The sequence below is a fragment of the Schistocerca piceifrons genome, chromosome 4, assembly GCF_021461385.2.
Source record: "Schistocerca piceifrons isolate TAMUIC-IGC-003096 chromosome 4, iqSchPice1.1, whole genome shotgun sequence".
NCBI lineage: Eukaryota > Metazoa > Arthropoda > Insecta > Orthoptera > Acrididae > Schistocerca > Schistocerca piceifrons.
In genome coordinates this window covers 295,065,598-295,089,373 of record NC_060141.1, presented here as the reverse complement: position 1 = coordinate 295,089,373, position 23,776 = coordinate 295,065,598, and the positions used below count along the sequence as shown (strand labels likewise).

Genomic DNA, 23,776 nt, shown 5'->3' with positions numbered 1-23,776 from the left:
GCTTTTGGAGCCAGTGGCTCCTCCTCCTGCCAGACGGGAAGGAGGAGCAAGAAGAGGTGTGAAGGAAAGAACTGGTGAGGTGTAGGAAATGGGGAGAGTTTGGAAAAGTCACCCAGAACTTGGGGTCAGGGGACACTAATTGGATGGGATGAGCAGCAAAGATTGATTGTTGGGGGACTGCATTGGATGAGATTTGAAAATGCGAGAGCTTAAATGTGAGGGTAATGTGCAAGACAGAGATTACTAACAAAACATTGTGCATGAGATAATAAGAGCTGAGAGCTAACTGCACTGTATGTGGTACAGGTGGAGCTCAGTGAAAAATAGACCTATCAGAAAATAAAAGATATAGAAAAATAAATAGAATGAAGAAAAGATTAGTTACTGAGAGTATATGCTGAGACCTTAGAAGGTAAGGCCAGGTGGGTGGCGAGAACCAACTACATGTTGTGACGCCATTTCCCACATGCAGATTTTTGAGAAACTGGTGTCTGGGGAAAGAATCCAGATAGTTTGTGTGGTGAGACAGGCATCAAGATCACAACTGTCACATTGTAGACATACTCTGCAATTGGATATTGTCTTGTCAATATACAGCTTCTGCCTCTGCCCATCCCCATTCATCCTAATTAATAACGTGATAGTTGTCATCCCAGTGTAAATGGTTGAACAGTGTTGATGTAACAGCTGGTATAGGATATGTGTAATTTTACAGATGGCTTTCCCTTTGATAGTATATGTTTTCCAGTTCAGGGTTGGTATAGGTGGTGGTAAGAGGGTGCATAGGGTAAGTCTTACAGTGGGAACAGTCACAGGGGTAGGAGTTACAGTGTAGGGAGAGGGGTGTGGAAGGTGCATAGGAACTGACAAGGTTATTGAGGTGATTTGGAGGGTGAGGAAAGGCTATTCTATCTGTGTCAGACAGAACAGACCTCACTTAAGGGCATGATTTTAAGAAGTCACAGCCTTGTCAAAGTAGGTGATTAATACAAGGTATTATCAAAAAATAATAGGACTTTTTTAATTTTGTGGGCTTTGTACATATGATTTTGATTGTTTTTTTATCTTGTTGGTACACATGTTCCTACTGTATGATTGCATTTTCAGATGTTTTCAATATTTAGTTTCTTGTTGACAGTCAAAAAGATTACATGTGTTTTTGAGTGCTTGGTGAATATTTATTTTCAAAAAAGATGGATCAAAGAATTTGCATTAAATTTCGCTTTAAAATGGAATAAAGTGCAGCACCACATTCAAAATGTTGACTTTGGCTTGTGGTGAATTGACTATGAGTAAGACAAGAGTTTATGAGCAATATAACATTTCAAAGAGGGTTGAGAAGAAATTGAAGATGATGACTGCCCTGGATGCCCTAACACATCAATTACTGACGACAACATGGAAGAAGTAAAAAAAACGGATCTTGAGAATCACCAAATCACCATGAGGGAAATTACTGATGATGGTGGCAAATCCTTTGGCTCATTCCAAGCAATTTTTTAGGATGGTTTGGGCATGAAACCTGTAGCATCAAAGTTCATTCCAAAATTGTTGAATTTGATGACATTGCATAGGCATCTTTCAGGAATTGCTGAATGAAGTTGGCAATGATTCAGAACTTCTAAAGAAGGTTATAACAGGTGATGACACATGGGTATGATGTCAAAACCTAGGCCCAATTGTCCGAATGCAAACTGCCTGAAGATCCAAGACCGAAAAAAAATTCGACAAGTTTGATCACATGTGAAGTATCTTCTCACATTTTTCTTTGATTATAGTGGATAGTGCATCATAAATTCCTGCATTTGGTCATATGGCCAATAAGGAATACTTCCTGGAAGTAATGCACCATTTGCACGAAACAATCTGAAGAAAACAACCAGAATTGTGGCAAAACCTCTCATGGAAATTGCATCACGATAATGCTCTTGCTCCCACCTCAACGCTTGTTCGTGTTTTTTTTGGCAAAAAATGAAACTGGTATGTTGAAGTGCTTCCATGACTTGAAAAATTGCTGGCACAAGTGTATTGTATCTGAGAGGAATTTCCTTGAAGGGGACAAAGTTGATGTTGATAAATAAATAAAAGTTCTTTATGAAAAATGAAAGTACCTGTTACTACTTCCTGACACCACCTACATTCAAGGCCTGGAGAATACTGAGTGAAAGGAAGTGAATCCCTAAGTTGTTCTCTCTCTCTCTTTTTTTTTTTTTTTTTTTTTTTTTTGGGAATCAGCAATATCAGGATTGCATGTGATGATCTGGGAAATCTGCTTCTTTTGAAGTAAGTTGGTGGAGTAATTACATCCAATGAAGTGTGAGGTGGGAGTGGTGGGTATTGCTGTAAAGAGTCTGTAACTGAACAAATAAATATATTTGCCTTGAATGCCAAGGCTGTATGAGAGGGAAAGTTTGACATGGAAAGGATGGTAACTGTCATAATGTAAGTACTGTTATTTATTGATAGGTTTATTGTGAACAGAAGTGTGAAACTGACCGATGGTGAGGACAATGTCAACATCAAGAAAAGTGGCATAGGATTCAGAACAGGACCATGTGAAATTTAAGTGGGAGAGAGTATTTAGAGATTCTAAGAATTTTAATGGGTCATCCTCACAATGAGCCCATATGGCAAGGATGCCATCAACGTATTTAAACCAGACCAGAGGACAAATACTTCTGGAGCAAGGTATTTGATGGGAATAGGAGGCCACAGATTTCAGACGATGTAGGAAGTGGTTGATGTCTTCAGTATAGTATGGAACTCTTTGTACTATAGATTTCAGATGTTGATCAACCAAGGCAGATATACAGTCCAAGGTTGATTGGGTTTGTGAATGTTAGGAAGAAGACAAAAGGTGGTGGTGTGTGGTTTGGTTGGGGTAAGAAGTTCTATGGATTGAGGTATTAGTCCTTGCGAGGGCCCAGAGGTTATAAGGAGGGACTGTTGTTCAGTTTGTATTGCAGGGATGGGGTCTTGATGGTAGATGCTGTACACAGAGATGTCAGACAACTGGCACAGACCCTCACTTACATAATCCTGCCAGTCAAGTACCATAATGGAAGATGCCTTGTCAGCTTTGAGAATAGTGATGGAGTCATCAGTTTTTAGGGAATGAAGAGCCTGGAGTCCTGCAAAGGACAGGGTTAGGGTCATGTTATAGCAACCTGAGGAAGGACTGCAAAGCAGTGCTGGATGTTAGCAATTCTTAAAAGGCTTGAAAGGGATGATTTTGGGGCAGTTGTGGTGGATCAAGCTGGAACTGTTCAAGGCAGGGTTCAGTGCCAGGCTTGCTGTTAGAAATGTTTTGTGGTAGGCTCCATCTGATATTTATTTGACCTAGTACAGAGACAGACATTTTTCCCTCACTCAGCACATGAGTGGAACAGGCTAGTCACCAATACTGGTGTGAAGTACCTGCTGTCATACATGGTATAGTAGCTTATAGAGTATATTGTATAACTGGTGTCCAAAATTAAAGCAAAAAATTACTGTTTTCCCATCCTGTGTCTAATTCATGATATAATCATACAAACTGCAACAGACGACCATATGATCATGTTCTGCATGGAAAATAGCATTTTGGCCATCAGGAAATCATGCCAGCAATAATGTCAGGGCACCTATCAAACAGAGTAGTGTTTGTCGGGTAGTCCCACATCCACAGTCAATACGTACACAGTCACAGATGGTGCAGTATGGCACAAAGAAGATGCCTACCAGACGCTCTGCATTTGAGGCCCGTAGGAAGAATGGAAGAAGGAGAGTCGTAAACTCATGTGGCCCAATGGCTTAAAATTAGTCTTTCTGTTGTTTCTCAGATGCAGCAACATTTAATACAGACTGAAACCGTACCCTGAAGACCCGGGGAGGGCCAAACATGGGTGACATCAGAAAGAGAGGACCATTATTTGGCTGTAAGCACAATGATGTGGCCTTAGTACTGCGTAGCAACTGGCATCAGACCTTGCAGCATCCACTGGATGTGTTTTATCGAGGCAATCGATGTAGAGAAGGCTTTGACAGAGTGGCCTTTATTGTTGGAGGCCTGCTGTATGTGTGCCTCTGATGCGTCTTCACAGAAGGGAATATCTAAAATGGAGTTGTCAACATGACACCTGTACCGTTGAAGAGTGGGCCAATGTTCTTTTCACAGATGAGCCCCAATTTGGGCTGGAGAGTGATTTTGGATGGATTTGCATCTGAAGGGCAATTGGAACATTATTTCGAGACCTGAACATTGTGGAAAGAGATCATGATTTTGAGACCCGAACATTGTGGAGAGAGATTGATATTGAGGAGGATCACTAACCATGTGAGCTGGATTATGTTGACCACTCGAACATCTCTTCATTAAATTATACTGCTGTTAGGTACTGCAACATGGTCTTGGGACTTCATGTACAGTAATTGCCAGGTTCTGTGCACCCAGGCCTCATATTTATGGAAGATAATGCTTGATCTCACAGAGCACGAGTGGTTGATGTTTTCTTGGAAATGGAAGATACTGCACACAAGGTGTGGCCTGCTCACTCTCCTGATTCGAATCCCATAGAGCATGTCTGGGATGCACCAGGGAGATGGGTTGCATCATGTCAACATTCACTGACCACTCTCCAAGGCTTGCAAACAGCTTTGCAAGAAGAATGGGTGTTATTGCCTCAATATGACATTGATGACATTCACAGCATGCTACATTGTTGTCAGGCCTCTATTGCTGGCAGAGGTGATCACGTCCTGTAGCGAGGCATTAACCAGTTGTTGGAAAGTGTGTGTAAATCTGTTAGGTTGGAAAAAATGAAGAACATTTTTGTCTACTGTTCTGCTTTTGCAGTTGTTTCTTTATGTTGTTTCTACTTTGTTGTCACCTGTTGATACTATTTTGTGGTAAAATAAATGCAAACTTGCAAAATTTCTGTTTGGTGCTTTAATTTTGGACACCAGTGTAGATCTAGACATAATACATCCAGCAAATTGCTCAACAGTTTATTATTTTGTAGGCTGTCGCTTCCACTTGTCAGAACAGTCTGCCATAAGCAAGCTTTGTCATGTGATGTTCAGCTCAAAGATATGATTTGCATTCATGAACCTCTATGTAATATCTGTCAGACTGCTTCTACTGAGTAAGGTCCTTATGTATGTATATAAATAAAAATATTTTTATGTAAATCATTGAATTTCTGCTTTTATTTCAATAGCAAGGTGAAAATCCTCATCCTGGCAATGGAAGACAGACTGTATCTTGTGACCACAAACTTAATGGTTTATCTGGGCATGAAAGACAGATGTTAACAAAAAAATATGCTGAGCAATTAGGTACAGATCAATAAGAGAAGTACTTTACCACAGAATCATAAACAGTGACTCAGTAATGCTTGTTGGGAAGAAATCTTGGGAAGAATGCTCTGAAGAAATTTATGAAGCAGACAGTGTTGATGTAAAATTTAACTCTTTTTTTTTTTCTTTTTTTTTAAGTGAATTCCCTCCGCACTGTCTCTTGCTCTCCCCTAAAATGAATAGCAGTAAAATCATACAGGAGTAATGATGGTAATGGAAACAGTTATATCTATCTATCTATATCTGAATCCCGCTCCAGCTACTGCCGGGTCTGGGTGCTGATGAGTCCTCTCCATTTGGCTCAGTCCTCCCACCACTTTTCTTCCTCCACTTGCTGCCAGGTCACACCTCTCCTTCCTACAGATATTCTCACTCCCATTTTCCACCGTGTTCTTGGGCACCCTCTAGGTCTTTTCCCATCCATCTTTAGTTCTTCCATAATTTTGGGGAGTCTCTGCCCATGCATCCTCTTAACATGCCCATACCATCTTAATCTCCTTCTTTCAATTTCTTCTCTCATACTTTCTTGTTTGAGGTCCTTTCTAATCTCTTGATTGTGGCACCATACACAATCATTAACCCAGCTCCAGGGAGGTAGGGTGCCCTTCCCTATTCCTCCCTGGGGTAATTCCTGTCTGGCGCATCCATGTCGCAGGGGTGGGCATCCTACGCTTCAGTAGGCCAGAGTGCTAGGATGGCTGAGTTCAGGCAGGGACCCAATCCCATGGGGTATAACATGGAACCCATGCCCAGGGTTACGGGTGAAGACGTTAATGGCAGCGACGGCGGAGAAGGAAGACTTCGGAATGGCGTAGCTGGCAGATGAGGCAACCTTCCTTTCTGGGGATTAAATGAGAAGGGAACCACTGCCTTGTGGTGGAGGAGAAACTCCAAAGGCTAAGGGAGACAACCCCAACAGAAAATCCTTTCTTGTGTTCGGCCTAGCAAGCCAGTAGGAAAGTCTTCATATATTGCTTTCAAAACACAGACGAGCCTCGGAAACAGTTATAAAAGTACTTAATTATATGGCTGTTTTAATCAGCATATTAATTTTGGACTGACAAATGTTCTAAACATCCAAGGGTATTGATTGTGTTGATGGCAAAAGTCTTTGGCTTGTGCTAAGGAACTTGTATATAAGATCCTGCTAATGATTGGTTGCAGAACACCACTTTTTCATGGCAATATACATTGGTTTTATAAATACAGCCCCTGAGGAGATTACAAAATTCATCAGGTCACTGATGAGTGGTAATTCTGCTTCATATGATGACATTCAGGGGAAAGAATTGAAATATTATGCTTAATAATAAGTCAGTGACTTAGGTCATATTCCCCAACTGACTTAAATATGCTCTAGTAATACCCATCTTTAAAACTGCAGGTAAGGAAACCACTACCTACTTCACTCCTTCCAATACTTCCAAAAATATTTCAGAAAGTGGCCTATGATGAAATGCTGACTCATTTAACTAAACAGCTCGACTTTCTTCTTGGTCCTCCATAGATAGAGCAATACAAGACCACAGATATGAAGTCATGGCATAGATAAATGAGAAAAATTAACCTATATATGTATTATCTGACCTCAATTTAGCTATTGTTTGTGTGGATTACAAAATTCTGCTTGCCCAGCTAAAGTGTTATGACCTCATTCCTCTTGTATGGATGGAGTCTTGCCTTCATAACAGAAAGCAAAGGGTCTCATTGATATACTTTGTCATAAGCATGAAAATAACCCTAGGATGGGGAAACATGGCTTATAGGGTCTTTTAAGGTTCAGAACAGGGCTCATTCTTATTCTTAACACATATAAATGATCTCCCAGTGACTTGAAAGAATGGTTCAAAACCTGTAGTGTTTGGTGATGACACAAATAATCAATGTTAATTAAGTGTGTGAGCTTATCTTTTCTGGGCACAGATTAGATGATAACTAAACAGGCCCACAACTAGTTCACAGCAAAGTAGTTTTAAGTCTTCATATTATGATGCTTCAACAAACAAAAATGACTTGATGGCACCAAAAGTGGACACTAATGGTTGTTCACTAAAGGGAACACTGCGTATAAAATCCAATGAGGTCCACCTGGATAAGAAGTTGAAATGAGTCAACAAACATATAAACCAATCAATAATTTCAGTTTGGCATGTTTTGCACCTTTTTCTTCATATTTTTACTACTTGTTGTCTTATGAGATTACCTTATGGGCCGGTGCTGCACCTAAAGTAAATGTATTAGGTGGTGCATAAGTTCATACTGTTTTTGTTTTGCTTGTTGGTATTCTGGTTGCTAGGGATTTATTTATTAACTTTCATTTTTTATTTGTAGTCCACTGTTGCCATTTAAGTTTACATATTGTCATTTTGTCATTTGCAGATAGAGTGTGGAGCTGTGGACACTAAAAAGGAGAGTGCCAATTAGAGAAATTGGCACATTTCAAGAAAGCTTTTAACAATGTCAACAAGAATACACTCTTTGAAATTATGAAGGTAGCAAGAGTAAAATAAAGGAAGTGAAGGTGATGTTCAACTTGTTCAAAAACCTGACAGCATTTATAAGAGTCAAGGGGCTTTAAAGGGAAGCATTGACTGAGAAGGGAGTGAAATGAGGTTACAGCCTATTCCTAACATTATTCAGTCTGTACATCAAGCAAGCAGTAAAGAAAACTAAACAAAAATTAGGAGAAGGAATTAAATCTCAGGGGGTAGAAATAAAAACTTTGAAGTTTGCCATTCACATTGTAAAACTGTCAGAGACAGTAAAGGACTTAGAAGAGTAATTGAACAGAATAGATAAGGTCTTTAAAGGAAGATATAAGCCGGTCTAAGGCTTCCATTCAGTCTCTTGTTGACAAGTCTGGTATGGCGGTTGAAGATAGCAAAACAAAAGACAAAGTTTTAAATTTTATGTTCAAGAAATTGTTCACACAGGAGAATCATGCAAACATATTGTCATTTGACCATCGGACAGACTCCCATATACACGACATAGTAATAGGCACCCTTGATGTAGAGAAACAACTGAAAGATGTGAAAGTATATAAATCACCATGTCTGGATGGAATCTGAATTTGGTTTTACAGAGAGCACTCTACAGCAATGGATCCTTACCCAGCCTGCATTTATCATGAATCTCTAACCCAGCACAAAGGTCCAAGTGAAAGAAAAAAAGTGCAGGTGACTCCTTACATAAGAAGTTAAAAGAACAGACCCACAAAACTACAGACCAATATCCCTAACTCTGGTTTGCTGCAGAATCCTTGAATGTATTCTCAGTTCAATATTTTATGCTTTCTTGAGACTGAGAAGCTTATGTCCATCAATCAGCATCGTTTTAGAAAGCATCACTTGTGCTAATATCAACTTGCCCTTTCCTTACATGATACACTTCAAACTATGGATGAAGGGCAACAGGTGGATGCCATATTCCTAAATTTCTGGAAGGGGTTTGACATAGTGTCCCACTGCAAGTATGAGCATATGGAATACATTCGCAAATATGCGAGTGGCTCAAAGACTTCTTAAATAATAGAACCCAGTGTGTTGTCCACAACGGCAAGTGTTCATCAGAGATAAGGGTGTCATCAGGAGTGGCGCAGGGAAATGTGATAGGACTGCTGTTGTTCTCTACATACATAATTGATTTTGTGGACAGGGTGGGCAGCAATCTGCAGTTGTTTGCTGATGATGCTGTGGTTTACGGTAAGATGTCAAACTTAAGTGACTGTAGGAAGATACAAGATGATATAGACGAAATTTATAGTTGGTGTGATGAATGGCAGGTAGCTCTAAATGTGGAAAAATGTAAGTTAAACTAGTGTCCTGCTTGACACAGTCAAGTCAGTTAAATATCTGGGCACAACATTGCAAAGTGATGTGAAATGGAATGAGCATGTGAGAACTGTGGTAGGGAAGGCAAATGGTTGACTTTGGGTTATTGGGAGAATTTAAAAAAAAGAGTGGTTCACCTGTAAAGGAGATGCATACAGGACACTGGTATGATCTATTCTTGGGTACTACTCAAGTGTTTGGGATCCATACCAGGTCTGATTGAAGGAGGTCATAGAAGCAATTCAGAGGCGGGCTGCTAGATTTGTTAACAGTAGGTTTGAATAACATGTAAGTGTTACAGAGATGCTTCACAATGTTCTTTTTGAGAAATGCTATTGAGAAAATGTAGTGAACGGCATTTGAAACTGAGTGATAAGCAATTCCATTGCCACCAATGTACATTGCATGTAAGGACCACAAAGATAGGATATGAGAAATTAGGGCTCATATGGAGGCATATAGATGGTCATTTTCCTCTCACTCTATTTGTGAGTAAACGGGAAAGGAAATAACTAGTAGTGATAGAGTGTACCCTACACCGTGCACCATATGTTGGCTTGTGGAGTAGTAGATGTAGAGATAGAACATCAACAAAAGCCCCCCAGGGGGCTCACCGCTCCTTGGTGGGTAAGTGCTCGACTACCATGAGGCCCCAGCCTTTGCAGCATCTTTGACATTTCGTGCTGCATGTGTATCCTCTTGCTATTCTTTCTTGCATCCATTGAGGAAAAAGTCTTGGGGTGTTTTTTGGAATGTGTTCCTCATTTTCAGTGGCTGACATTGGAACAGTCTCACCGCTGTTTTTTCAATCCTTTTTTTCTTTCTTCGTTCACCTTCATCTATCCTTCCTCCACTTCAGCATTTCAGGTTCCTCTTTTTCTTCTTCTTCCTCCCTCTGCATTCCTGAAGGCCGGCCCATGCATTTGATGCAGAACAGGTGACTGGGTAATGCGTAATTCCCAGCCCCGTGTCAAAAGGTAGGGCTTGCACATACCCTCTGGTACAGGCCAGGCCCAGGGAGGTTTGATTACCTGAGCTGCTACCTTTCCAAATTGCCAAATGATCCCACTGTCAGGTGTTCAGGAGGTGTGACCTGAGGTGTGAACTATCACCTAAGGTAGGTGTGCCCCCTGTGAAGGGGGCCCCTAGTTGGAAGGAGCGTGCCATCGGAGATGCTGGCAATCATGGGGGATTTTCTCGCAATGAGCTAAGCATCTACACAGTCAATGCTACAAAACATAAACGGAATGAGGCTAACAATTCAAAGACTCTCTCATCTGCACCAAGGTTCCTCATGGTTTTCCATACTGAAGATGGTCAGTCCTTTGCAACTGTAAATCTGATTATTATTCAGAAAGGTGTTGATGCAATTGCCGGCCCTGTGAAACCTTTCTTTCCTTCATGCAATGGCACTTTGCATTTGGAGACTACTTCTGACTCTCAAGCACAACAACTGCATGCAGATTCACTCCTCCACGGCTATCCTGTTTGTGTCGAGGCCCATCAGACTCTGAATTCTTCCTGTGGTGTTATTTACACTAGGATTTTTGATTGTCTGACCAAGGCAGAAATCCAAATGTATCTCTCTGTCCATGATGTCATTGCTGTCCATTGGCTGATGAAAAAATTAGATTCTCCTTAGTGCGCACACACACCCTCTTTCTCACTTTTCATAGAGTGTTCTTCCATCAAAGATCAAGGCAGGTTATGATGTTATCACAGTCAGACCATATATTCCAAACCTGATGCATTGCTTGTTACAAGCACACTTGAGAGTCCTGTCAACATGCAGCCAAATAGGTAGCCTGTGGCAGGGATTCTCACAAGGGCAATTGTCCACCTCCTTTTCCCCGCTGCATCAACTGCAATGGCGACCATGCCTCCTCCTCCCACAATTATCCTGTGTATCTTGATGAGCAGGCTGTCCAGGAGATTCGAGTGAAGGATAAAGTGCCTTACCCGGTTGCTCGCAGGGTGTTGGCTAGTTGAAAACACTGCATTCTACTATCTGGCACCTACAGTATTGTCCTTACTACAAGGGTGGTTTGAAAAGTTGTTGGAATCACCACGAGAGGTCAGCACTAGCGCAACGAGTTGATCACATGATATTCATTGGACTGTTGCCTATAAACACATGACACATCAGTGCTCAGTGTTCTTGGAAGAGAGCTGTGGTGGTGATGTGGCTCTGTTGTTGTTGCCGCATAGTGATTTGCAAAGATGGAAAAACATCAAGATTTGAGCAGTGATTAAGTACTTCGTAAGGAAAGGTATGAAAGCAAAGGACATTCATGCCAATTTCCAGGGATAAATGAATTTAAATTTGGTCAGGAGAGCTTAGATGATGATCTGCACAGTGGTCGGCCAAGGTGTGTCACTACTACAGTAATCACTGCAAAAGTGCACAAAATGGTCATAGAGGATCACCGATTGAAAGTGCATGAAGTTACTCATGCTTGCCAGATGTCATCTGAAAGGGTGTATCACATTTTAACTGAAGAATTAGAAAAGAAAAAAATTATCTGCAAGATGGGTGCCACGTCTCTTGATGGTGGATCAAAAACATGTGCTTCGCCATGGCAAAATTACATCAACTAAAGTATGAATTGTTGCCACACCCACCTTATTCACCTGATAAGGCTCCACCAGACTTCCATCTCTTCCCAAAACTGAAAATTTTTCTTGGTGGATGAAGATTCACTTCAAACGAAGAGTTGAAAGCCGGAGTTGACAACTATTTTGCAGGCCTGGAGGAAACTCATTTTTGAGATGGGATGAAGGCAGTGGAACATCATTGGACCAAGTGCATTAATGTACAAGGAGACTACAGTGAAGAATAAAAAAGTTTCAGTGATGTAAGTACTTTTTTTCTATTCTGTTCCGAGAACTTTTCAAATCAACCTCGTACCTCTTGCTCCATGAAGGACATGTCCATGCAGACATGCCACTTTAAATTTAGTACTGTGGTTGTGAAATCGCCCAGCATCATGGTAGCATCCTTGTCTCTTTCTTCAGCTGTGCAACACGCCACCATACTTTTGCCTCATGGGAGGAAGTCACCAGCTACACAACTTGCAGGCCAGAAAAAACAGAAGGAATACTTTTGTGAAAACTTCCTACATCCCTCCAACCAACCAACATCTGAGTCTTCCTCTGCTAAGTAGAAAGGCTTGAAGAAGTGAAACAAGGGCAAACAATCTCCTCCTTCGCCTAATCGAAGATCCTCTGCAACAGTGTTGCCACATGATACCCTCGCCTGGCTGACCTCTGTGTCGCCGGTGCACACTACCAAACATTTTGCTGCACTGGACTCCACAGTCAGATAGCAGAAGAATGCTGATGCTCCTGTAGAACTCATGGAGTAGGATTCTCCTGCGCCTGTGCTCTGTAGCAGTCTTTGAAGGCTGGGACTCAGTAGCCACTGAAGTGACACCCCTTCATTTTTTTCTTGTCATGACTCTCCTCCAGTGGAGCGTTCACAGTCTTTGATCCAATAAAGAGGACTTACAGCTGCTGTTAGCATCACAGTGTCCACTTGTTCTCTACCTTGAGGAAACTTCGAGCTCTCGCATTTCTTCCCGGTCCATTTTGACCTTCCCTGCCAAGGTCGGCATTCCATCTCGTGGGGGAGTCATGCTGCTCATACAAGGTGACACTCATGGTCAACCCATCTACGCACCTTCAAGCTGTTGCAGTTTGCCTTTTCCTTCCTCACTTGACCTTATACCCTTTGTACCATTTACATCCCTCCATCATGTGATATCATCAAGGCAGACTTTCTCCAACTTATTCGGCAGCAACCTTACCCCTTTCTGCTGCTCAGTGACTTTAATATGCACCATCTACTTTGGGGTTCTTCCAGAACCTGTCTGGGAGGTGCCCTCCAAGCTGACCTTCTTAATCAACTTAACCTCTTCTCCCTTAACACAGGAGCACCCACATTCCTTTCAGACTGCTCACACACCTATTCTCATTTGGACTTATCCTTCTGCACTTGGGAGGATGATGGCTCAGTCCCACGTCTGGCCATCCTGATTTAGGTTTTCTGTGATTTCCCTAAATCGCTCAAGACAAATGCTGGGATGGTTCCTTTGAATGGGCATGGCTGACTTCCTTCCCCGTCCTTCCCTAATCCGATGAGACTGATGACCTCGCTGTCTGGTCTCCTTCCCCAGACATTCCCAACCCAACCTTACCAACCTTCTGCACTGCCCAACTTGCCCATCATCTCAAGTGGTCCGTTCTCTCTGACACATATTCAAGCGACCATTTCCCATGTGCTATCCATTTGCTGCCTCCTACCCCACCTACATGCACACCCAAATGGCAGCTTACTAAGGCCAACCGAAGGCTTTACTCCTTGCTGGCAACCTTCGATGAACAATATTTCCCCAGGTAGAATATCTTACAAATGTTATCCTTACCACTGCAAAACATTCCATTCCTCACACTTCCTCTTTACCATGCCATGTCCTGGTCCTTTGGTAGACTGAGGCATGCCTCGATGCAATTCGCGCACAGAGACATGCTTTCCACAGTTTTAATCATCATCCTATCATGGCAAACTGCATTCATTATAAACAGATGCATGCACAGTGTCATCACATTCTTTAGGATAGCAAAAAAGCTAGCAGGATTTCATTCACTAGTTTTTTTAACACTTCCATTGTGCGGGCCAACCTCCGACAGCTCTCTGGGACGAAGATCCATTCCCCAGTTTCCAGCATGACAGTAGCAAACAATGTCATCATGTACTCTACTGCTGTGTCCAACACCTTGGGCCTCCATTTTGCGGAAATTTCGAGGTCCCCCCACTATCACCCTGCCTTCCTCCATCGGAAATGAGTAGAGGAGGCTCAGGCAATGCCCTTCTTTTCTCAAAATCAGGAGTGCTACAATGCCACCTTTACTATGAGGGAGCTAGCTCATGCTCTCACTTCATCAAAGTCCTCTGCACCAGGGCCAGATGCTGTTCACATTCAGGTATTGCAGCATCTTTCTCTCACAGGCAAGCACTTTCTGCTGAATACGTACAACCCTATCTGGGCAGAGAGCATGTTTCCCAGATGCCAGCATGAAGCCATTGTCATAACCATACCCAAGCCTGGTACAGACAAACATCTTCCTTCTAGCTGCCACACCATTCTCTCACCAGCTGTGTTTGCAAGGTGATGGAATGTATCATTCATGCCTGGCTAATATGGTGGCTCGAGTCTCACAATTTACTAACCACTGCACAGTGCGGATTTCGAACGCACCGTTCTGCAGTTGACCATCTTGTCACTTTGTCCACCTGTGTCATGAATGGTTCTCTCTAGAAATCCCAGACTGTGGCTATGTTTTTCATTTGGAGAAAGCCTATGACACCTGCTGGAGGATTGGTATCCTCCATACTCTCTACATATGGGGGTTCTGTGGTTGCCTGCCCCATTTTCTTCAGGAATTTTTAAAAGACCGAGTTTTCAATGTATGTGTGGGTTCTGCCTTGTTGGACACCTTTATCCAGCAAAATGGTGTGCCTCGGAGTTCTGTCCTGAGTGTCATCGTGTTTGCTATCACCATCAACCCTCCTGTTAGGCATCTCAGGTTCCCTTTTTTTCGACAATTTTGCCATCTATTGCAGTTCTCTATGGACCTGTCTCATTGAGTGACATCATCAGTGATGTCTTGATCACCTTTGGTTTTCGTTTTTCCACCAACAAAACTGTTTGTATGAATTTCTGGAGGTGCAGTGGTTTCTTCCACCGTCTTTACATCTTCTCTGCCATTCGTTCCTGTTTGATAGGAAACTTTCTTGGTCCTCCTATGTGTCTTACCTGGCAGCCCATTGTACACAGTCCCTCAATGTCTTATTTGTCCTCAATGGTACTTCCTGCGGTGCAGAGCGAACCACCCTCCTCCGATTGCACCAGTCTCTTGTCCATTTGAAACTAGACTATGGGTGCTTTGCTTATTCATCTACACATCCGTCCCTCTTATGCTTTCTCAATACTGTCCACCATCATGGCATCCGTTTGGTCACTGGCACCTTGTACACTAGCCCAGTTGAGAGTCTGTAAGCAGAAGCTGCCAAACTACTGCTGTCCTACCACCATGACTTTCTCCTCAGCAGATATGCATGCCATTTGCCTGCCATGTGTGGCCACCCATCATATGCCTCCTCCTTTGATCACCAGCGTGGGGTGTGTCCCTTTTTACTGTTACCTCCTGGAGTTCATTTTCAGCTCTTGCTCTGGCGGGTTAACCCCACGCTCCGTGCATCTTTCCCAGTGGGTGTGAACCCTTGACCACCTTGGCTTCATGTGGTGGTCCAAGTTCACCTTGGCCTTCATTCGCTTCCTAAGGACACTACTCCAGCCTCGATCTGTTGCCTTCAGTTTCCCAACTTTCGCATGGAACTTTGCAATAGTTCCTTTGGGTACACTGATGGCTCTCTGACTGACCATGGTGTCAGGTGTGCCTTCAACATTGGCACTGACATTTTTTGGTATTGGCTTCCAGCATATTGCTCCATATTTACAGCAGAGCCCTTTGCCCTATATCAGGCCACACAGTAAATCCGGCGACACAGGTTTTTCAATTGTGTCATCTGTTCAGACTCTCTTAGTGCTCTTCAAAGCCTCTGTGCACTTTAAACCACCCATCCCTTAGTGCAACAGGTCCAGGAAAACTGTCACTTGCACACTCTTGATGGAGCCACTGTGATTTTTATGTGGGTTCCTGTTCATGTTGGTCTGACAGGAAACGAAGCTGCTGATGCTGCTGCAAAGGCTGCAGTCCTTGTACCTCAGTCCACTAGCTCTTCTATTCCCTCCGATGATCCCTGTGTTGCTGTCTGTCAGGAAGTGGTATCACTTTGGCATCACCACTAGTCCTCCCTCCATGGGAATAAGCTCCGGGTTATTAATCCTCTCCCAGTGGCTTGAACGACCTCCTCTTGGCTCTCCTGCCGTGAAGAGGTCATTTTAACTAGGTTGCGTATTGGCACTGTCTTTGTAGTCATTGCCATTTGTGAAGCTGTGCTCCTCCACCACTTTTTTCACACTGCGCCCAACTTTTAACTGTCTGCCAAATGGAATGTCCTGTTTTTAACTGTTTACATTCCCATTTGGGTTTGCCATCTGAGTTATCGGCCGTTTTAGTGAATGATGCATGGGCTGTCGGCCGCATTTTACTTTTTATTCATTGTAGCAGCACAGTGAAGACCATTTATGTTTTAGTTCTAGACCTCTGATTCTCTATGGCATATTTTATAGAGCTTTCTCCATGTCCCTATTTTTAGCTGTCTTATCTTCCGTTGGTTGGGATTGACGTACAGTCATTTTCAGCTCCTCTCTTTGCCTTTGTGTTTCACAGTTTTGACATGTACGCATACGGCACTAGTTGGTTTTGTATCCTAAAACAAAACAAACAATCAACAAAAGCAAAACAAGGTTAATGGAATGTGGTTGAATTAAATCAGGTGGTGCTGAGGGAATTGATTAGAAAATGAGACAGTAAAAGCAGTAGATGAGTTTTGATGTGTGGGCAGCAAAATAACTGATGATGGCCAAAGTAAAGAGGATATAAAATGTAATCTGTCAAGGGCAAGAAATGTATTCCTCAGGAAGAGAAATTTGTTAACATTGAATATACATTTTTGTGTTAGGAAGTCTTTCTTTTCTAAAGACATTTTTCTAGTTGGGTGGTTGGTTGATTTGCAGGAGGGGACCAAATAGTGTGGTCAATGGTCCCATTGGATTAGGGAAGTATGGGGAAGGAAGTCAGCCATGCCCTTTCTCAGCATTTACCTGAACCAATTTATGGAAATCGTGGAAAACCTAACTCAGGATGGCCAGATGTGGGTTTGAACCATCAACCTCCCAAATGTGAGCCCAGTGTACACCATCTCACTTGGTGCATTTGTCTGGAATGTAGCATGTATGGCAGTGAAACTGGCAAATAAATAGTTTAGACAAGAAGAGAGTAGAAGCTTTTGAAATGTGGTGTTACAGAAGAATACTGAAGATTATATGGGTATATCACATAACTGATGAGGAGGCACTGAAAGAAAATCATAAGAAACGAAATTAGTGGCACAACTTGACTAAAAGAAGGTATTGGTTGATAGGACGCATTCTGAGACATCAATAGCTAACCAATTTAGTACTGGAGGGAAGTCTGGGGGAGTAAAAATTGTAGAGGGACACCATGATATGAATACAAAAAGCAGGTTGAAAAGGATCTAGAAGTGCTTTCTGCAGGCAGTGCTGTCCTTTGACAGAGTGTGTAGCAACGTGGAGCATTGTCGGAGGCGCAGTGGCTCACACTTGGCAGCCTTCTGGGGCTATTTGTATCTGCATGTAGAGCTGCCGTGGGGTTGAAGTAATTATTTGGAGATTAAGAGATTTGCACAGGATAGAATACCATGTAGAGTTGCATCAAACCAGTCTTCAGACTGAAGACCACAAAAGCAGCAATAACTAGGGTTCATAATGGAGTTTTCTACTCTGGTGCAAAAGTCATTGCCAGTAGAAATAAGGCAGGAAATTGGAAAACCCGAAATACTCAAAAACAAAACAGAAGCATGCCTCATTAACCACTTCTACAATTTATCAGAATGTTTGGACTTCTGGATGTTAATTCCTTAGAACTCCAATGTTTGTATTAAATCTATCTTTGCAGCTGATAGTCTTCTTTGTAAAGTAAATGCTCTTTTGTAGTATTACCTGGGTAGTATTAGAAAAGAAAAAGAGAAACAGTGGTATATTTCAAACTAACTGTTTTTATCCTAATATGCATGTATAAAGTAACATCAAAATTATTTCCACAATTGATAAGCACTAGTCATAATTCAGTTTTATTTAACTTTACAGAAGTAGCCTGCAGAGGCTGCTTCTGCCTATTAATGCATAACTTGTCTCATCCCACATCTGTGATGGTTCTCTTTCATTACGAGCTTTAGAGGACATGATGTGTGAACAAATGAACGAATGCAGGTTTACCTAAATACACTGAAAAACACAATCAAGCATGTCATATTTGTAAACCTTCAGCTTTTTGTTCTCAAATATTGATGAAACATGCAAATTTTGGCCCAATATGATCACATGAGTTGTTCTGGGGGCAAAGCAAATGTCATACTTCATTGCATTACTATATTGGCAGCATACTGGGACACTATGGTTGATTTGTGAAAGGATTACTTTTAAGACACTTGACTGACCAATATTGGAATATTGCAAGAGTGTGTGGGATCTTGAGCAGAGTGAACTAACATGGAACATTAGGAGTACAGTGTGAACGGCCAAAGATTTTGTTGAAATGACAGAAGAGTCTTACAGAAATACAGAAAGTCTCAATTGGCAGAGCATTGTGGGGAAAAAAGTAAAGGAGAAGAATAAGAAAACTAACAGCAGTAAAAATATATTGGGGAGCTGGACTGGAAAAGCTTCCATAGCACTATTATGAGCAAGTATTGAGCTTAGAGTGTATCATACATGATGCTTGAATTTATTACTCTATTGCTACTAAATCTATTCACAATGTATTTCACAGACAGTATCCACATATGCTGTTGAATGTACCTCTGCAAATATGATTCTGTGGCCTACAATTCAAGAGATATGACTTTATGAACACTGAGATGCATGAAAAAATGCCACATCCTGTATGAAGTTTTAATACATTTATTCTTTATTACTATGATGCTCCTATAGTCAAGTCAGCTTGAGGAAATCCCTGACACCTGGTAGTGCTTTTGACAACTTTCAACTGCAAAGTGCAAATGGCTGTAGTCAAAAACAGCAGCTATCTATACAGCTATGAAGAGTCAATGCCATAGAGACATTTACAAAATCGTATTGTAGGGCACATGAAGCAGTTGCACCAAGCGTACTAGATATAGTATTCATGTTCAATTTCTGAATTAAATAAACATTACAGAGAATTTGTATTTTGCATACTGTGTTTCTTAATTTGGGTACTGTACTTTACATTTGTACATTATGCATATTTCTTTGTACAACTGTTTCGTAATTTCAAAGGCATTTTCATGAATATGTGAGAATGAAATTTTTTTTCATTATTGCACTACAAACACAGTTCATCTTTTATTTTCATTCCTAATAACTAGTATAAATATATATAATACACTACTGTCCATTAAAATTGCTACACCAAGAAGAAATGCAGATGATAAATGGGTATTCATTGGACAAATATATTATACTAGAACTGACATGTGATTACATTTTCACGCAATTTGGATGCATAGATCCTGAGAAATCAGTACCCAGAACAACCACCTCTGGCCGTAATAACGGCCTTGATGCGCCTGGGCATTGAGTCGAACAGAGCTTGGATGGCGTGTACAGATACCCAGCTTCAACATGATACCACAGTTCATCAAGAGTAGTGACTGGTGTATTGTGACAAGCCAGTTGCTCGACCACCATTGACCAGACATTTTCAATTGGTGAGAGATCTGGAGAATGTTCGGGCCAGGGCGGCAGTCTAACATTTTCTGTATCCAGAAATGCCCTTACACGACCTGCAACATGTGGTCATGCATTATCCTGCTGAAATGTAGGGTTTCGCAGGGATCGAATGAAGGGTAGAGCCATGGGTCATAACACATCTAAAATGTAACATCCACTGTTCAAAGTTCCGTCAATGTGAACAAGAGGTGACCGAGACGTGTAACCAATGGCACCCCATAACATCACGCCGGGTGATACGCCAGTATGGCGATGACGAATACACGCTTCCAATGTGCTTTCTGCGATGTCACCAAACACGGATGCGACCATCATGATGTAAATAGCATGTGGATTCATCTGAAAAAATGACGTTTTGCCATTCGTGCACCCAGGTTCGTCGTTGAGTATACCATTGCAGGCGCTCCTGTCTGTGATGCAGCGTCAAGGGTAACTGCAGCCATGGTCTCCAAGCTGACAGTTCATGCTGCTGCAAATGTCATCGAACTGTTCATGCAGATGGTTGTCGTCTTGCAAACGTCCCCATCTGTTGACTCAGGGACCGAGACGTGGCTGCACGATCCATTACAGCCATGCGGATAAGATGCCTTTCATCTCAACTGCTAGTGATATGAGGTTGTTGGGATCCAGCACGGTGTTCTGTATTACCCTCCTGAACCCACTGATTCCATATTCTGGTAACAGTCATTGGATCTCGACCAACGCGAGCAGCAATGTTGTGATACGATAAACCGCAATCACGATAGGCTACAATCTGACCTTTATCAAAGTCGGAAACATGATGGTATGCATTTCTCCTCCTTACATGAGGCATCACAACAACATGTCCGCGGCTTGTGGTCTTGAGGTAGCGTTCTCAATTCCTGCACACGGGGTCCCGGGTTCGATTCCCGGCTGAGTCAGGGATTTTCTCTGCCTCGAGATGACTGGGTGTTGTGTGTCTTTCATCATCATTTGATCCTCATTCACTCGCAAGTCGCCGTAGTGGCGTTCCAGCCACCAATGTCATACGCTCATTAACATTACCAGGCAACGCTGGTCAACTGCTGTTTGTGTATGAGAAATTGGTTGGAAACTTTCCTCATGTCAGCACGTTGCAGGTGTCGCCACCAGTGCCAACCTTGTGTGAATGCTCTGAAAAGCTAATCATTTGCATATCACAGCATCTTCTTCCTGTTGGTTAAGTTTCGCATCTGTAGCACATCATCTTCATGGTGTAGCAATTTTAATGGCCAGTAGTGTAGAAACCTACTTAGAAAACTCCAACAATCAATTTTTGGGGAAGAAACATTCTTAATTCTTTCAACATACTGCTCCTGCAGCAACTGTGAAGACCAGATTAGATTAACTGCAGCTATTACAGAGCGATGTAAGCTATCATTCTCCCCATGTTCCATCCGAATATAGAATTGGAAAAAATCGAAAACATGATGAAAAAGGTAGATGACAAGAACCACTCAATAATATTTGCACGATGACCATGTTGCGGTAAGTACTCCAGATATATTTTCATTACCCAATATTGTGTATATATTTGTCTCACAAAAGACAAAAAATGTCAGCATACAGTTTCTTTGCATAGAAAGTAAGTGGTTAGTTGCCATTTGGGTCGACACTGATAAACTGCATTTGCCATTGGTATCTCAACATTAAAAATGACTAATGTCGATTGGCAATATGACACAGACAGTTTCCTGTAAATGTTGTTTCATTGTCATTCAGCTAGTATTTTTACACTGTAGTTGGCTTCCACATCGTTGTGTATGTTACTAATTCTTAGCCAACTTTAATCTGGAACTACTTAAGTGGACATTTTTAAAAATAGTAGAAATAGGAATTTATGTATTTGAGTGGTGTCTGTTCTGTCGGACAAATTTGACAGAACAGACACTGCTGAAATATATAAATTTCTGTAAGAGTGTGATGGCTCCTTGAGGTATGTTTCAGTCTGAATGCAATAATATCATTTGAAAGCCTACAAGAATCAGTAATTGGTGAGTAGGGGTTTAATGGACAAGGGATGCTTTATTGCAGTGTGCAATAAGTTAGAAATTTGAGTTGATCAGGGAACATGTCTGAATGGCCAAAGCAGTTAAGGCAACCACTCATGAGAAATGGCAAATCCAGATGTGAGGCCTAGTCTTGCACAAATTTTCAACTTTTGCCACTGCATTACCACATTGCCCTGTGTGGCTGAAAGTCATATATTTCCACCCATCTCTTCCCTTTCTTGCCTCATTCTCTATGTCATATATAAGTACTAATAAGACATGCAATAATAATAATAATAATAATAATAATAATAATAACAATAATAATAACAATAATAATAATAATAATAAATCTGTGTATTTGGTTTATCTATTATTACATATTATGCAGATATTCTCTCTTTGTCTCCAGTTAACTCCGCGTTAAATTCAGTTATTTCATATGTAATTGCACACAGCAGCCATGCACTCTACTGGCATTGAGACCATCTATTCATTAGTATAATAAGCAAGAAAACAGGAAAATGTTTAATTCAAAGTGTTTAAAATAATCAAACAGGTAAACATTAATCTCTGCAGATGGATAGAAAGCATAAGGGAATATTAAATGAAAATGTTTTCTTTACCAAACTTGGCTGTGGTCAGCATATATAAAGCAACATTACAGAGACTCTCAAAATATATTTAAGTACAAATGTGTTATTTTGAGAAACTAATAAGTCAGAATTATAAAAACATAATAGTTTGATGCACACAATCTGAAGTTGCAAAGTATAAGAAAAACATAAAACACAACATTTACCACACATATAATACCTCCTCAGCAGCAGCAAGTTTTTGATTGACCTCATTTAACTGTTCACTATGACAGCAGTTCTTGAGGCTTGTTACTGAAGCTTGGTGAACAGGTGAAGTATGATGTCCTGTACTGGAGTGATGTTGTGAAGAGTGGTTGGGCATGCTGTCCAGAGGTTTGTAGCAATGTGCACAACTACTCTCTGGGCAGCTATTTTGAGTCCTGAGTCTGGCACTGCTACGACTGTGTGAGGGTACTAAGAGGGAATCACTAATTTTGCGCCGTGGTCCTGTCCACATAACAGCTGGCTTTGGGCTTGGTGGAAGAGAACCCCCTCCAAGCTCTGAGCATACCATTCCTGTACCACAGTCTTGACTAGATTCTTGGTCACCTGTCATGGAAGATGACACTGAACATTTAGGACTTGGAGGAGATGACTCAGATTCTGAAGCACTAGACTTTTTCTTGCGCCGAAATATTCTCCTCGAAGTAGCAGCATGTGAGCTAACTTCACCTGTATAAAGAAACTGTCTTTGAACTTTTGCATTCCAAAATTATTAAAATTGTCAACATTGTTTGCATTTAACAATGGCAAGTGTAAAGATAAAAGTACTTAACTTGCAAGCAAGGATATTTTATGCGGCATTCCATTACGACAAGATCTTTACAGTGCTTATGTGCATTAATTCCACAGTCTCGACATTTATAGCCTTGTCGTATAAGTCCCCACAGCTGTAACATTGTAATTAAAATTCCATTACAAATTCAGAATTCCTTTAAAAATGTGAATTGACATCTGAAATTGTTATTTCGTGTGTTGATAACATCTTATTTTGATGAAAGTCAGAACATATTCTCTTTTCAGATTTCTTTTTTCTCCCTTTGAAAGGTATGAATTTGAGGAGGTACATGGACTAAATGTTTAAAATACAGTAGTAATAAATAAACAAAGTCCTGTTATTAGCCAGCATGACCAAAGATGAAGAGACAAAATTATTTAAGAGACACTGATGTTTCAAAATCAAAGGCGTCATCACCTGCAGCAAAAATAAAAAAGGAACAGAAGAGAAGATTTCAGATGCTAACGGTGTAGTTGGTACAGATGTATGTTTGTGAAGATCATATTTAGTAATAGGTCAGTTACATAGGAAAAAATGAAGTTGGGCAGTGTACTTTGTAAGTGTGTCGTAGATTAGAAATAATGTGCTGTAGATTACGAGGATCATAATTGGCATCTCTCTGAATTATATGGGAAAGGCATGAGGAGGGGGTGCACTTTTCTCCCTATAGTTCAAATTATCATTATATGTTAATATATGGAATAACTTACAGTTGCATAGA

General features: G+C 41.3%; 1 protein-coding gene and 1 long non-coding RNA gene across 3 annotated transcripts in view; one reads left to right on the top strand and one right to left on the bottom strand.

Moving 5' to 3' along the window:
* Positions 1-7,829, top strand: part of LOC124796304 — a 32,890-nt gene extending 25,061 nt beyond the window's left edge. The window contains exon 3 of the long non-coding RNA XR_007016741.1: positions 7,717-7,829. This is a non-coding gene — a long non-coding RNA (uncharacterized LOC124796304). The remainder of the gene's footprint in view (positions 1-7,716) is intronic.
* LOC124796303 (ras guanyl-releasing protein 3-like) overlaps positions 1-23,776 on the bottom strand; it is a 305,024-nt gene that overhangs the window by 4,213 nt on the left and 277,035 nt on the right. Inside the window, exons 12-13 of one of the 2 annotated variants that reach the window (XM_047260429.1) lie at positions 23,053-23,167; positions 22,456-22,949 (exon numbers count right to left, since the gene is read on the bottom strand). In XM_047260429.1, the coding sequence (XP_047116385.1) occupies positions 22,456-22,949; positions 23,053-23,167 (609 nt within the window). Of the gene's footprint in view, positions 1-22,441; positions 22,950-23,052; positions 23,168-23,776 lie in introns of both variants that reach the window. The other variant, XM_047260430.1, reaches the window with a different exon arrangement.